Source organism: Argiope bruennichi, chromosome 7, assembly GCF_947563725.1.
Source record: "Argiope bruennichi chromosome 7, qqArgBrue1.1, whole genome shotgun sequence".
Taxonomy (NCBI): Eukaryota; Metazoa; Arthropoda; class Arachnida; order Araneae; family Araneidae; genus Argiope; species Argiope bruennichi.
The window spans coordinates 56,316,929-56,330,892 of NC_079157.1; the positions used below are offsets into that span (position 1 = coordinate 56,316,929).

General features: G+C 33.8%; 1 protein-coding gene across 1 annotated transcript in view; it reads right to left on the reverse strand.

Annotated features, from left to right (window-relative positions):
* Positions 1-3,646: 3,646 nt before the first annotated feature.
* Positions 3,647-13,964, reverse strand: part of LOC129976288 (androgen-induced gene 1 protein-like) — a 30,133-nt gene continuing 19,815 nt past the window's right edge. The window contains exons 3-7 of the mRNA XM_056089777.1: positions 12,549-12,662; positions 10,289-10,390; positions 6,039-6,154; positions 3,959-4,110; positions 3,647-3,880 (exon numbers count right to left, since the gene is read on the reverse strand). Of these exons, the coding sequence (XP_055945752.1) occupies positions 3,828-3,880; positions 3,959-4,110; positions 6,039-6,154; positions 10,289-10,390; positions 12,549-12,662 (537 nt within the window). The 3' untranslated portion in view covers positions 3,647-3,827. The remainder of the gene's footprint in view (positions 3,881-3,958; positions 4,111-6,038; positions 6,155-10,288; positions 10,391-12,548; positions 12,663-13,964) is intronic.

Consider the following 13,964-nt stretch of genomic DNA (forward strand, 5'->3'; position numbering starts at 1 on the left):
TATTTGAGCACTGGCACTCAAGCGGGCATGTAGCAATTTCGTGAGAATTCTCACATTATCAGAACTTTATTATTAAGACTTCTACATGTGTTATGACATCAAGCATTAAATTAAGGAACTATTATTTGAGACAAACATCTTTAGTTTCCTTCTCTTGATAATTTTAATCCCTTAAAATAAAATTCGCCTCCTAAAAGTTGAAGTTCTTAAAATTTAGTACGGTGTTGAATATACTTTCACATCGCATAATTTTTATGTGTACTTTGCTTCTTAAAAAAAAAAATCACTTCTAGAACAGAAAAATAGGCGAAGCTATTTTTTATTACAGCCAGTCATTCTGTTACCACAGAACTAAGCCATATAAATAGGGATTACCGTGACTAGCTGTTATACTTATTCATATCCAGTTTTTGCATAGCGGGACAACGGTCAATAAAAGTTTAAAGAATCTTCAAACTGTTGGTAAACGGCTAGAAATCTAAACTTTTAAATTTACAGGTAAAGCTGGGTTCAACGGCTAATAGCTGCTAAAAGTTGCAACTAAACTTTTTTTTTTTTGTAACGTCGTTTTTGTGGCTTACTCAATAAAATAACTTAAAACTTCAAGTTTTCATATGCATGTAATTCATATTGTTTCGGAAATCTTGCATCGTTCTATTCATTGTCAAATTCTGCATTTCCACTAATTTTCTATCTGTTATTGTTGTCTTTCCAGTAGTGCAATAGGATTAGATCTGTCCAAAAGTGTCTAAAACGGCTTTGGCCACATCAATAACCTCAGTAGAGTAGAGGAGTTGCACTACTCATGGAAGAGAGGGGGTTGCCAGAGCAACCGGGGAGGTTGGACTTCTACCTGTTGGTCCGCGGAAGGTATTTTATTTCCCTTCTACCACCCAAAGGAAAAACCAATGGAGTCATTTCCCAATCCGCCACTTGAGGACACACCCTCTAGGGGTTACAGGCTCCCCCGAGGGAATTTTCTATCTACATCACAGAAAAGATTCTAAGATTTTCGATTCCAGAGTTAAACCTTAATTGTAAGCATGACAAACATTTTTTAGAAACATCCTTATACCGATTCAACAAAAAAAAAAAAAAAAAATAAGGCAAATCTTCATATTTTGATGACCAATAGTGGGAAAAAAATGACCAGGATGAAATAGTAATAATAGTCTGCAGACTAGCGCCCTCTATTTATGGAAACTCAAAGAAAAGACCAGAACGCGAGAAGCTGTGTTGGAGTGACGTGGGGATGAGTGGTATTATGTGGTAAGACGATGTATGTGTGTGATGTGTTTCGTGGAATATGGCCTCAGAAAACTTAACAAACAGCCCATTTAATGCTGAAATAACTTTATATTTTATATATGTGTACAATTAATTACTTATTAAAACATTGCACTAAAAGGTTGTTGACTATTTGCTCTTAAGAGACGTCACAATAGTAACAAGAAAATGATTTGAGTTTCAATTCAATGAAATATATTATGTTTTAAATTGTGTTTAAAGTATTTCTTAGGAAAATTAACGCTTTACACTCGAAAAAGTAATCCGATGCGTAATTATTTACCTAATACAAATATTTGCTTATTGATATAAAAAATATACATAATAATTTTAAGTCGAATTTCTTTGAAAAATTTACATCTTTTCACTGTTTTGTGGGTGTTTTTAACAATTAAAATTGAAAAATAAGACGTCAAAATGATGCAGCGTCTTGAATGGTGAGCGAGAGGCACCATCCAAGTGCAAAAGGGTTAAAAACTGAAAAAAAAAAAAAAAAATGGAATAAAACTGGCTTCAATGAACAGATTTTTTTAAATTTTAAAATGATGCAAAAGTTGTTTTCGATGACTTATGGAAAAACATTACAATTTTACTTTATTTTTTTTAATTAACATTTCAAAAAAGAAATCGCTTTTGACCCTTCAATGTATATCAAATTTGATACCTCAAAGTTAAATGGTCTGATCTATAGACGGCAACACACACGCATACAAACTTATTATTAGGGATGTAAAATGCGCGGATAACAAAATCTTTAATTTTCACGAATGAAAGCAGAATCCTCTACTAAAAATTAAATAAAGAAGTTTTTTTTATAAGAACGTTAAAACGCAGAAAATATGAAAAAAAAATGGCAATTTAAAACGATATTTTGAATTTTAAAACGATGTAAAAATCGTGTATCAATAGTTTGGGACGTTATCACGAAAAGTCAACATTTAGTTCAGTTTTTAATTAAAATTCTAAATCAAATTTCATAAAACCGTTCAGAGGTACACCTTTCCAACCTCCAAATTATATTTCTATCAAATTAAGGAGCTCTACATTAAATAGTATGAATTTCAAAAGACGCACGCAGAACTATTACTAATTTTTTTGAGGAGAAAAAATTTATGATGCTCGAATGGCAGTAAAGGTGGGTTTACACACGGCCAGTTAGACAATGCACAGAAAGAACGATTTATGTTTGCCATAATTTTTTAAGATAGATTCAGGCATTCCATGCTTGGTTAAAATTGCTGTTTTGGCGTCCCTGAATTCTTTTTCCCTACATATCGTATTAAATTGGATATTTACACAAAGAAACGTGGTAAAATAAAATAAAAAAGTTCAACATACCTAAATTTGGAAAGCTGTAGAAAAAAAAAATGCTAAATAAAATGAGACAAAGAAACTAATGTCCTGATCTAGACTGATCAAATAACGAAGCAGAATTTCCATACAATTCATTATTTTACAGCCCTACATATGCAAAGAACAACTTGTCCTAACCTTGGTTAAATAAATAGATATTTACACCTGTAGGAGATACAACAGTCAAAATCGGAGGTTTTTCTTGAAACTCAGTTCTTTATCTCGTCAATACGACCATTTCAGGGGTAGTTTCTCAAACTTCGAACTCGTGGACTTAGTCCAACAGTTCCTGCAATTCGTTTCTGCTCTCTAAAAAAAATCTCCTGCGCTTTATTTCGGCGACAATCTCCGCCTCTTAATTTACATTGGTCATTTGAGCTCTCCGTCGGCCAATCGGGGTTCAGCCATATGCTCTCTAAGCGGCGCCAGTGGGTTGTGGGAAGGTCCTTTCTCAAAGAGAAACATCTAGCATCCAGATGTTCAGACACCCCTTTCTCTTTGATGGTACTGTCAATACCTCTGGGACGAGGAATTCCATATATGGTCTTTCATTGTAGTCGCTAATGAACAGATGCGAGGCTACCCAGGTGAAAATATCCACCATCTGGCTATCCCGAGGAATTGAGTAAGTAACAGCGACGACACAATGAATCAGTACAACACAATGTCTTATCAGTACTGGGAAACGGGGAATGTTACAGCTCCCACAACCTTGCATCAGAAAGAACAAAGAGCAAAAAATGTCGGAATTAATCTATGATAAGTAATCAATTTTTTTCACGCCAAAAAAACCGACGCAAAATTCTACAAACACATGCGCATTAAAAAAAAAAAAAATGCAACAGGGGCATGTTGTTGCCCAGTCGGGACAAATACTTGACATGAACAGAAGAGCATTTTTCAACCTTTCTACGCATGCGCTGCCTACTGGCAGTCTTAACTGGCCGAGGGTAAACCCACCTTAAGTCTAAAACGGAGCGTGAAGTATATTCAATACACATGAAAGCAATCATTCAAAAATGTTTTATTGGTCTATCATTTAAAATTCATAAAGAATATATTACAAACACATTGCAGAAAATTTAAAAAAAATTTCTTGCATTAAAAACTGACTTTTTTCAGTTGTAAAACTCGGATTAAAAATAATGGAAATTCATTTAACTATATTGGAAAAGCTTGTTCTTTTTTCACACTTTCTTACCATATAACCTCTTCAACTCGCGTGACAATGGGAAAAAACCTAAAAACAAAACTTTAGTTAATAAATACAAATGGGTTAAGGAATTATATAATACAGATGCAGTTTCAAAGTACTTACGCCAAAAATAATAGTCGACTCTTTCACACACATTGTATATGATTATTTGCATGGCCAAACAAGCTGGAAAGAAAATTACTTTACCGTACCAGGGTAAATCTTGAACAAATTCATACACCCATATATCTTTGGCGAAAGCCAAGTAAAATGTCCTAAAGATTGACAAACAGCACTTTAGTTGTTTGTTTCATCATTCAATAGAAATTACTAGTATTAATAGATTCAATAATTAAAAATTCGTTAAGTAAAATTATGTAACAACGAATATCGCATTGCATAACAAAGTTCAACCATTACTGTGAAATACAGTACATTCCCGAATATGTGGTTTGCGACTATCCAGCTTCCATACTACCCGGCCTAGTTTTCTTTCATCGTAATTAAATGCGGGGAGCAAGGAGCTTCATTGGCAATATTGTCAAGGTATTGGAAGAGGGCATCTGCTACAATCCTACGTGTCGTATGCAAAATACAAGTTGTGACAGGAAGAGAGCAGCGTTGCTCATTGTTTCGTCAGTATGTAACGAACCTCAACTGCTGCCGCTGCTCCCGATTATAACTGTACAGGACGTACATTATTCGTAAATTGCTGTCGGGGTATGCTTAATGTGTTTTTTTTAAGTGTACCAAATTGAAGGTTTTCAAAATGGGTCATAAACGAAACAAATTGTAGTGACTATGGAGGAGAAATTACACTTTATATAGCGACTAGATTTGGATGCAACAGTAGAAAATATAGCATCGGAGTTAGGAAAAGTACAATGAGAGAATGGGGGGGAAAGAGCAGGAATTAAAAATCACGCTGAAAGGCAAGAAAAAAAAAAAATCACGCTGAAAGGCAAGAAAAAAAAAAAATCACGCTGAAAGGCAAGAAAAAAAAAAAATCACGCTGAAAGGCAAGAAAAAAAAAAAAATCACGCTGAAAGGCAAGAAAAAAAAAAAATCACGCTGAAAGGCAAGAAAAAAAAAAATCACGCTGAAAGGCAAGAAAAAAAAAATCACGCTGAAAGGCAAGAAAAAAAAAATCACGCTGAAAGGCAAGAAAAAAAAAATCACGCTGAAAGGCAAGAAAAAAAAAATCACGCTGAAAGGCAAGAAAAAAAAAATCACGCTGAAAGGCAAGAAAAAAAAAAATCACGCTGAAAGGCAAGAAAAAAAAAAATCACGCTGAAAGGCAAGAAAAAAAAAATCACGCTGAAAGGCAAGAAAAAAAAATCACGCTGAAAGGCAAGAAAAAAAAAATCACGCTGAAAGGCAAGAAAAAAAAAATCACGCTGAAAGGCAAGAAAAAAAAATCACGCTGGAAGGCAAGAAAAAAAAATCACGCTGAAAGGCAAGAAAAAAAAATCACGCTGAAAGGCAAGAAAAAAAAATCACGCTGAAAGGCAAGAAAAAAAAATCACGCTGAAAGGCAAGAAAAAAAAATCACGCTGAAAGGCAAGAAAAAAAAATCACGCTGAAAGGCAAGAAAAAAAAAATCACGCTGAAAGGCAAGAAAAAAAAAATCACGCTGAAAGGCAAGAAAAAAAATCATGCTGAAAGGCAAGTATAAATAGGAGGAAGCTTCATTTTTGTGACATTAACGCACAGGAATAGGGGGAAAAAAGGAAGGAAATTAACTTCTTGAAATGAGCAGTACAATATAAAAACAAATTTCCAGTACAGAGCCTTCTATTTTAACTCGATACATTCCCGACAACTGGCCGCGTTCACATTCTACGTGGCTTGAGATAAATGGAGGGCTTAATACTCAATAAGTGAGAAAAAATACGTATTATAACATTGAGTTTTGATTTAAAAAAACTTTGTCTTCTGGTATTTGCGAACAAAGAAATGAGTTTAGAGAACTCTGATCTAACCAGCGTTTTTGTTATCCTGCCTGCCCTTTCGCCACATTACTGAAGATACTCGGGAGTGTACTGTACTTGAAATACATTCATTAATAACTCGTTTTAAGAAAAGCTAGACTTCTAATACTTGAGTAAAAATCTTAGGTAAATTTTTCAAAACGAATTATTTCATTATTTATATTATCCAAATTAATATGCTATGACAATATTCAATTCATTGGAAAACATACCAAAGAAGATAGACGCCTCCAAAACCCATATTCGTAGCGAATCCTGTTTTTCTGCTCGGATATTTATGATGAACGATAAGGACTTCCAGAAGAAGAGTTGGCACTTGAATTGTGTGCTGGAAAAAAAATATTTATATAGTTACACATTTCATTTTATGACATTTATTTAAAACTCATCCGTAAAATTTTATTCATCATTCATTTCAATAATTTCACAATTTTTTTTCTTTTTGTGTAAGTTGATTATTAAATATAATGCTTACAAATTAGAACACTAGGTACTTTAAAAAGAATTACAGGGATGATCATTAGATCTAAAACCCATCAAATTTATACTCTTTTTTAGCTAGTGCGTTCTAATTATGAAAAGACTTCAAAGTTTTAAATTTCCTTTAAAGTTCCCTTTAAAAATTAATCAAAATTTTAACATTTTCCCTCAAAACTTTAGGGAATACAATTGCGAAAAATCGTATTTACATCGCTTTAAAATCCAAAATATTGACTTTTCACTGTGAAAAGTTGCTATCGATTTTATTTTCATCTTTATCTGTAATAAATTTAAAATTTTTAAATATAGAAAAAGAAAATTTATTATTTTCATTATTGGACATTTATATCTTACATTGAGAAAATTACATTTTTTACTATATAATTCGAAGCAGTTTTTAAAAATAAAAATATACGAATCAAGCCTAAATCATTATCAACGATAATGTTTCAAACAACCTGTTCAAATCTAATTTTTTTTAAATAACGAATACTTTAAAACTGAGGATTAAAATTGTTCCATTTAAGTTCATTTTAATAAATAAGTTATTGAAGACATATTTTAACATTTTAAATTCAGTTCACAACAAATACAACTTGCAGTAGGTTTTATAATTTTAGTTAACTAACACCTTTTGTCTACTTATTTACTCTGTCCCGTAATAGAAGAAATAAATAAGGGAATATCTAAAGGAACTCCTTTGAAATATCCGAAGGAATATCTGAACTTGCTGATGGGAGGTAAACTCTTTGTTATATGTTATGTTCATAATCTGCATAATGACAGGAGTTGGGTGGTTTTTTTCGTAACGAAAATTCATTAAATACAACTCTTCGGAAAAACCATGTACCGATTCACATTTTCTTCTATAAAACAAATTGATAACGCCAGCAGTACCCATATACCCACATACCACAATGTTCCGCATCCACATAAATTCGTAACATTCGTTACTTTAGTTTTCTCCAAACCATGACTAGACTATCCGATTCACGGATATTGAATTTTGATTCATCATTAAAAAGGATTTATTCACAGAAAGGTACTTTCCTACTTGCTACTTTTCACGTGCTACTTAGCCAACTTGAGCCGCTTTCTTCTGTTATAGACTTAAGTAGATGGTTCAAGCAATAAAGTAACAAGACCCAATTTTTTTTATTCATGAAATAGAAGAGAAAAATAGAATGTCATTGATACACATCACTTTTACGCATTGTCAATAGGGTTATAAAAATATTTGTGCGTCATTAAACCAATTTATCTAAAACAGCATAAAAGAAACAGGGTCCAAGTCTCGGAGCCAATCAGCAATGGCTTCCTTAACTTCGGGGTTGTTTTCCTGAAATATTTTCTTCGTCGCAGAGGATGCAACCACGTTTCGCCCCTTATAAGGTGCAAGAAAGCCTTCCACTTTATATCGCATTAAGTGCTGAAAAGACAATCCCTTTGGCTCAGCCTAATTGTTCGAGAGTTCCACGGTACCCAACAAGAATATATCCTCTAGCAATTTTTTTTTACTTTCTTTTGTGCATGATATTTATTATACTGCTAAAAAAGCTGCTAAATTCTTGTGTAATCTCACTCACATGAATGTGATGATTGGCTCGAATCAGACCTTCGACACGGCCCATGTTCTCATCTGTGGAGGATGGACTTGGTCTTCATTTTTGCTCGTCTCTCATGTCTGCCAGAACCACACCTATGTTCTTGCATTATAAGTCCATTTACCGGTCGTGTTTGAATGCTGTAGTCATCTTTTTTATTTAAAGAAGGAATTTAATTCGCAGTTGGAATTTGTTCACCCACGGAAATTCTCATCTTATTCTTTGATCCATCTATGCATACAAGGCTTTTTACGGACTGTTTCTCCAATATAACCTTTTTCTTAATTTCATTACTCATTAATCAGACTCTTCATCAGTGATAGACTTGAAATCAGCTACGATTTGAGATAAGTTTTACTTGAATTACTTTGAAACTCAGCGTAATATTTTATACAAGCGGTTTAGCTTCAGAGGTCCTTCAATATAATATTGACTTCGACTTACTAAAGATTTCACAGATGTTTTTTTTATAGATAATCTATTATTTTTTTATAACTGAATCGTCACTAAAAGGAAGTTCTTGAAAATTTTAATTTAAATCTATCATTTATTTACAAGATGGAATCAACTGGTGCTATTTGAGATACTTTGACATGGGCTTGAACTTTGAATATTTACCGGGGAACAGTTATACAAGACTTCAAGAATTTGCATACTGTGTGCTTGTCGCATTTCATAAAGTGACATTTGCAGTATTCTTAGAACTATCTTTGGTCCAGTACTAGAGAGAGCATGTTGGCAAACTAGATTCAATTTTGAATTATACAAACTCTATAGACAACCACAGATAACACTGGTTATCGGGAGCAATAGGTTAAGATGGCTCGGCCATATCTGGAGAAGCCCTGAAAACAGAGTCCTCAAAATATCCACTTTTAAATGTCCCTATAGGATTCCGTGCCAGAGGAAGACCATCTACATGGCTGAATGATGTGGAAAGAGACCTGGGTGTTCTGAGGATAAAGAACTGGAAGGGAGTTACGGGGGATAGAAGGCGATGGAAAGTGCGCGTGGTTGAGGCAACCAAGGTCTGCAAGGGGCTGTTGTACACATGAAGGTAGTAAAATTCATGTTAAAGACTCAAATAAAGCATATTTCAGCAATTACTAAATAAAGGAAGCAAAAATTAAAAGTTATGTTAAATTATTTGTAACTTTGAATTTTCGTACAGAAACTTAATCTGCTGCAAATGCAAAGAATTCGCATATCCTAAAACTCTTCTCAGAATATTAATGATCCGATTTAAAAATTGTTTATCTTCCATTACAAAATATTTCGCCACCAACTCTAAATCCAGATTTACTTCAATTTAGTTTTGTTTAATTATATAAACGTTTATTTTGAGGCACAATACATTTGCTTTTTTTAGGACGAATCTCTTAATTTTGAATCGAGATCAGATGACAACGTCTCAGCTACTCTAAAACATCCTCGTTATAGCAATAGGAAGACCTTTAACTCACGACATCTGATGCACTGTGTACTAAACTCGTTTTTGATGGATGTTTGAGGGAATATGATTTCAAACTTTCAACTCACTGTCATCAGTGCCGAGACTTTCACCATCAGACCACCGTTTTAATTCGAAACGATAAACGTCCAACTCGTAACAAAACATGTAATGTGCACTCCGATCATTCTTGACAAGTTGGGTCAAGACATTCTTCAAATTAACTACATTCGTATGGACCGGGTCAGTGTGCATACAGTGGATCCCTTCTCATATGGGCCTCCACAGAAATGTAATTGCAGTTGCTCTGGCCAAGGGAGGAAACCCAAGTCCCAATCCCCCTTCCTTCTAGATTTCAGTCGCAGAGATCTATACATTGTTTAAACTAAGAACTAAAACGAAATGGATTTCCCCAGAGCATGACTGGTATGTCGGTAAGTGCCCAGGCTCGTCTCTGACGTTCACCAGTCCAAGGAGTGTTCAAACGCTCTTATCTAGATTAAGGTCTGACCGTATAAAATGTCTTCTTCATTAGAAACCAAAAGATATACCCCTTGCCACTGCTCGGCCGACGCTTCACCCCCTCAATATCATTGAATATATTGGCGCCTCTGTCATGCAGTTGGTGAATGAGGGGAAGTCAGTTTACAATCTTATGCGATTCGATCGCTTGGACTTGGTTTGAATTGGTGTTCAATCCAAAGTGGATAAGAAACAAAAACAACTCCGATCCTACTCTTAACGGATCTCTGGCGTTGTTCGAGGTCTCAAACCTAGAAGTCTTGCATCTAATATCACGAAACTTTACCAACATACCATCGCCAGCTCTATATTTTCCAGTTGAAAATAGAAACAATATTCAGCAAAGAATAATTTTAGATTTCAAACTTTTGTAAATTGCATCAAAAACATAGAATTTTAGACTTACTGAAATATGATTTAACCACGCAGGAAATTTTCCATCCAACTCTTTTGGGAAGATTAGTTCTCTATTAACTGCATATACTCCCCAAAACATACAGGAAACAAACTGAAAAATAAACAATTACGAGTTAGAGGAAAATAAGATTAGATAATTTAAACTAAAGAGACTGTTTTAAATATTTTTTCTTTGAGTCGCCGATTCAACATTGAAATTCATATTCCTTTATAATCTTTACCAAATTGTTTTCAAAGCTACGGGATTTTTTTTCCCACCATAAAATTTTCACTTTTTGTTAACACATAGAAATAGGACAATTTTCCCCATAGAATACAGACTTTGTTTTTGAAACAATCATTAGGCAGAGTTATAAAAAGACAATAGTAAATGGATCGCATTGTTACGAATCTGCAATATGTCCCTGCACAATTAATCACATAATACAAAAGAATTTTAAATATATCAACGGATACCAGGTCAAAGACCCCTTAGCCTTGACGATAAACATGTTCAGTTGGCAATGAAGTTAGATACAAATAGAAGATTCTAGAAAAAACAATTATAACGATATCTCCGTTAGAAAAGTAACGAGCTTATTGGAACACCTTACCGTAAATTTACCTGGCGGATGTTTAGGCACAGTATGTTCCAAAGAATCTAATTCAGATCTTAGACTAATTCAGATACAACTCCATGATTTTGAACGTGTAAATTGCAGGTGTAATGATCGGGGGACATGTAGTTTTAGGGGTGTCATGGAGATAAAGCGTCAGAACATGTTCGGCATTTCTGTGAGGTGATGTCACTTTCCGATGGCTTTACTCATATCGTTTAGTTTCTTACTTTTAAGTAATTAATTTCTCACCGCAAAGAATCGCAAGAATATCACTTGGTGCTTTCGAACTCGTTTTAACTCTTAGTTAACACAGTATTGTAACACCCAACTTATGATTATTCTTTTAACGACTTTTTGTATAATTTTTAACTTCCTTCTTGCAAATTGTTTTTCAAAAGAATCTGCAAATATGATGTAAATATTAAAATACAAATTTAAAATCAAGCAGCATTATATTTATCGAAATTTATCACACAATAATTTCTAAAATATTCAAATAATAGCAAACTTGCGATCGAATTACTACTACTTATTTCTTACTTTCAACTACCGCAACATAATTATACATCACATTTTAAAGAAAAAATATGATAGAAGAGCGAGAAAGTAATTCCATGCACGGGGGCTTATAGTTTACACTTGCAAAGCCACTGATGGTGGCAAAAGGTAAAGGAAATCGTATCTTGGTCGCCACTTACTTCCGCTACGCCGCTGGTAAAACGTCGATTTCATGATACTGATAGCGTCTATTAACACCAAGAACGTTTCGTAAAATAGATTAGCCTTCCAATTAATATATAAAAGAGAACTTGGCAAGTAGTTATACAAAACACAAGAAATTTTTATAAAAAGGTTTAGCTTTACATTGGTATCTGTTTAATTGCGATATAATCGTTATGATCTTAATGCTGTTGTAGTGAATGCCTATCATAAATCATATCAGATATCTGTACACTACAAGCTCGTCGAGACTGACGTAAATGACGTGCCGCTCATCATCCGGGTATTGCTAAACAGCTATTATCACTCCTTTCTCTTCGGAATGCTTCCGCGCGCACTGCCTCGATAAAATTCGTAGTAAAAACCAAATGTAATTTCTTTAGTTAAAATGTAAATAAAAATTTTTTTAAACGTTGCAATAATTGGAGTCACAACAAATACACGCAACCCTAATTACGACACTGTTCTCCGGTATGATATGCATCAAGTTCAGTAAACGCGCTTAATCTCATGATTGATATTTTAATCACGTCCTTTTTGAAACTTAAGGCCGCTTAGGACTAGCTTCAAAATTTTAGAAGTGAATACGATATTCAAACCATTATTTTACTAACGTGGAAACCTCACAGCTTTAAATTTATTTGAAATTTAATATACATTATCCAATTTACGAGCAGAAAAATTGCTTATCGCTTCCACATCAAAAACACTTAACACTGCGATTTATTGCCGATTCATGTTTTAGATTATATATTTATGCTTATGGAAGATAGTATAGGTTCCACAATACGGCAGATTTTAAATTTAGTATGAAATTTAAAAAAATATTTTATGAAATTATAGTACGAAAACTAAAATTTTGATCCAAGACTATGCAAGCAAAAATAAAGAAAATCTTGGTTTTCAGAAAGTCACTTTGAACAGACTTACCACACCATAAGGGAATACAATACCAGCAAAGACAGTATCTCTGAATTTTATCATCCTGTCGGATTGGATGGTGTCAGTGATACAGGAGAAAGCGAAGAACAGAAAACTGACAATCTGAAACATGAATTTCAATGGAAAGTTAGTCAATTTAGTCGCAATATCCAATTCTATAAACTATTCATTTCTGATTTTAGAAGGAAAAAAAACCCAGACAAATTTCTTACTTTATTTAAAAAGAGAAAAATTAAAAACAAGCATTTATATAATCAAAAAGTTCTCAATATTAGCCAATACAACACTTTCTGCTGAATACTTTTCAGAAAGCATTTTGAAAGTATGGGATCATTATTGAAAAATGGTAGCATTCCAGACGACTGACGCGAATTGAAACACCAAAATAAAAAAGACTTCTATTATAACCAAATAATGCATAGATAACTGCTACTTAATGTATGGCATATGTAAACGTCGAACTTAAAGTTTTACGGACACAGGAAGGCAAACTTCAAAAAAAATCGTAAAAAAAGTAATGCTAGGAAAACATTTCGATTTGAGGGAATATGTTTAGAGAGCCTTTGGATTTTTTTTCCAGTATTAAAAAAAAAACCGGTTCAAAAAATGACCGATAGATGGAGCTCATACGTCAAACTGATACTGTTTATGTATATCAGGACAACAAAACACAATTTAACCCTTTCTAGGGCCGTGGGAAGTATGCTTTCCACCAAATTTAGCAATCTTTGTATGAAATTATGTAGGTTGGCATAAGTTCTAACAATTTTTTTTAGTAAGTCAGGAACTTAGATGCTTCAGTTCTTTATCTCAGACAAAATGATGTGTCTTGATTTGTCAATTATTAACCAAATTAATTAAATTAAACTTATATAATAAACTAAATGAATCCCTTTTCTTACTCTAATCTCAAGCCTAAAAATATTTTAACATATGACTAGAAAAAATGGCCCTTTAAAGGGTTAACACGGCGCATTTTATTTTAAAACAAAATATTGTTACAAATCTGATGCTGCTTCCCAGCGTGGTTGATTTAATCACTGGAAAGTCCTTTTTAAGATCAGCTCTGTTGGATGCTGATCGGATACCGAATCAATGATCTCTGGGCTTGGCGATAAACTTGGCGACCGTTTGACGACGAATTTGGTGAACTTGGCGACAAAATAGATAATACTGGAAACTTCCAGAATTTTAGCGATTGGGTCAATAGTAACCGATGTAAGCCCTATTGTTCCATTGTATCTTCTCTTCCGCCTGCGGCTACTAGAAAAGGCAGGTAGTCTCAAGTCGAAGTCAATCGTGAAACGAGTCGTAATCGTGAAAAGAGTCTACGGCGAACAGTTGGACCAGCCCAGCGAAGAGCAAACTTTGTGTGGACACAAGCAATTGCTGAATTGAACTGTG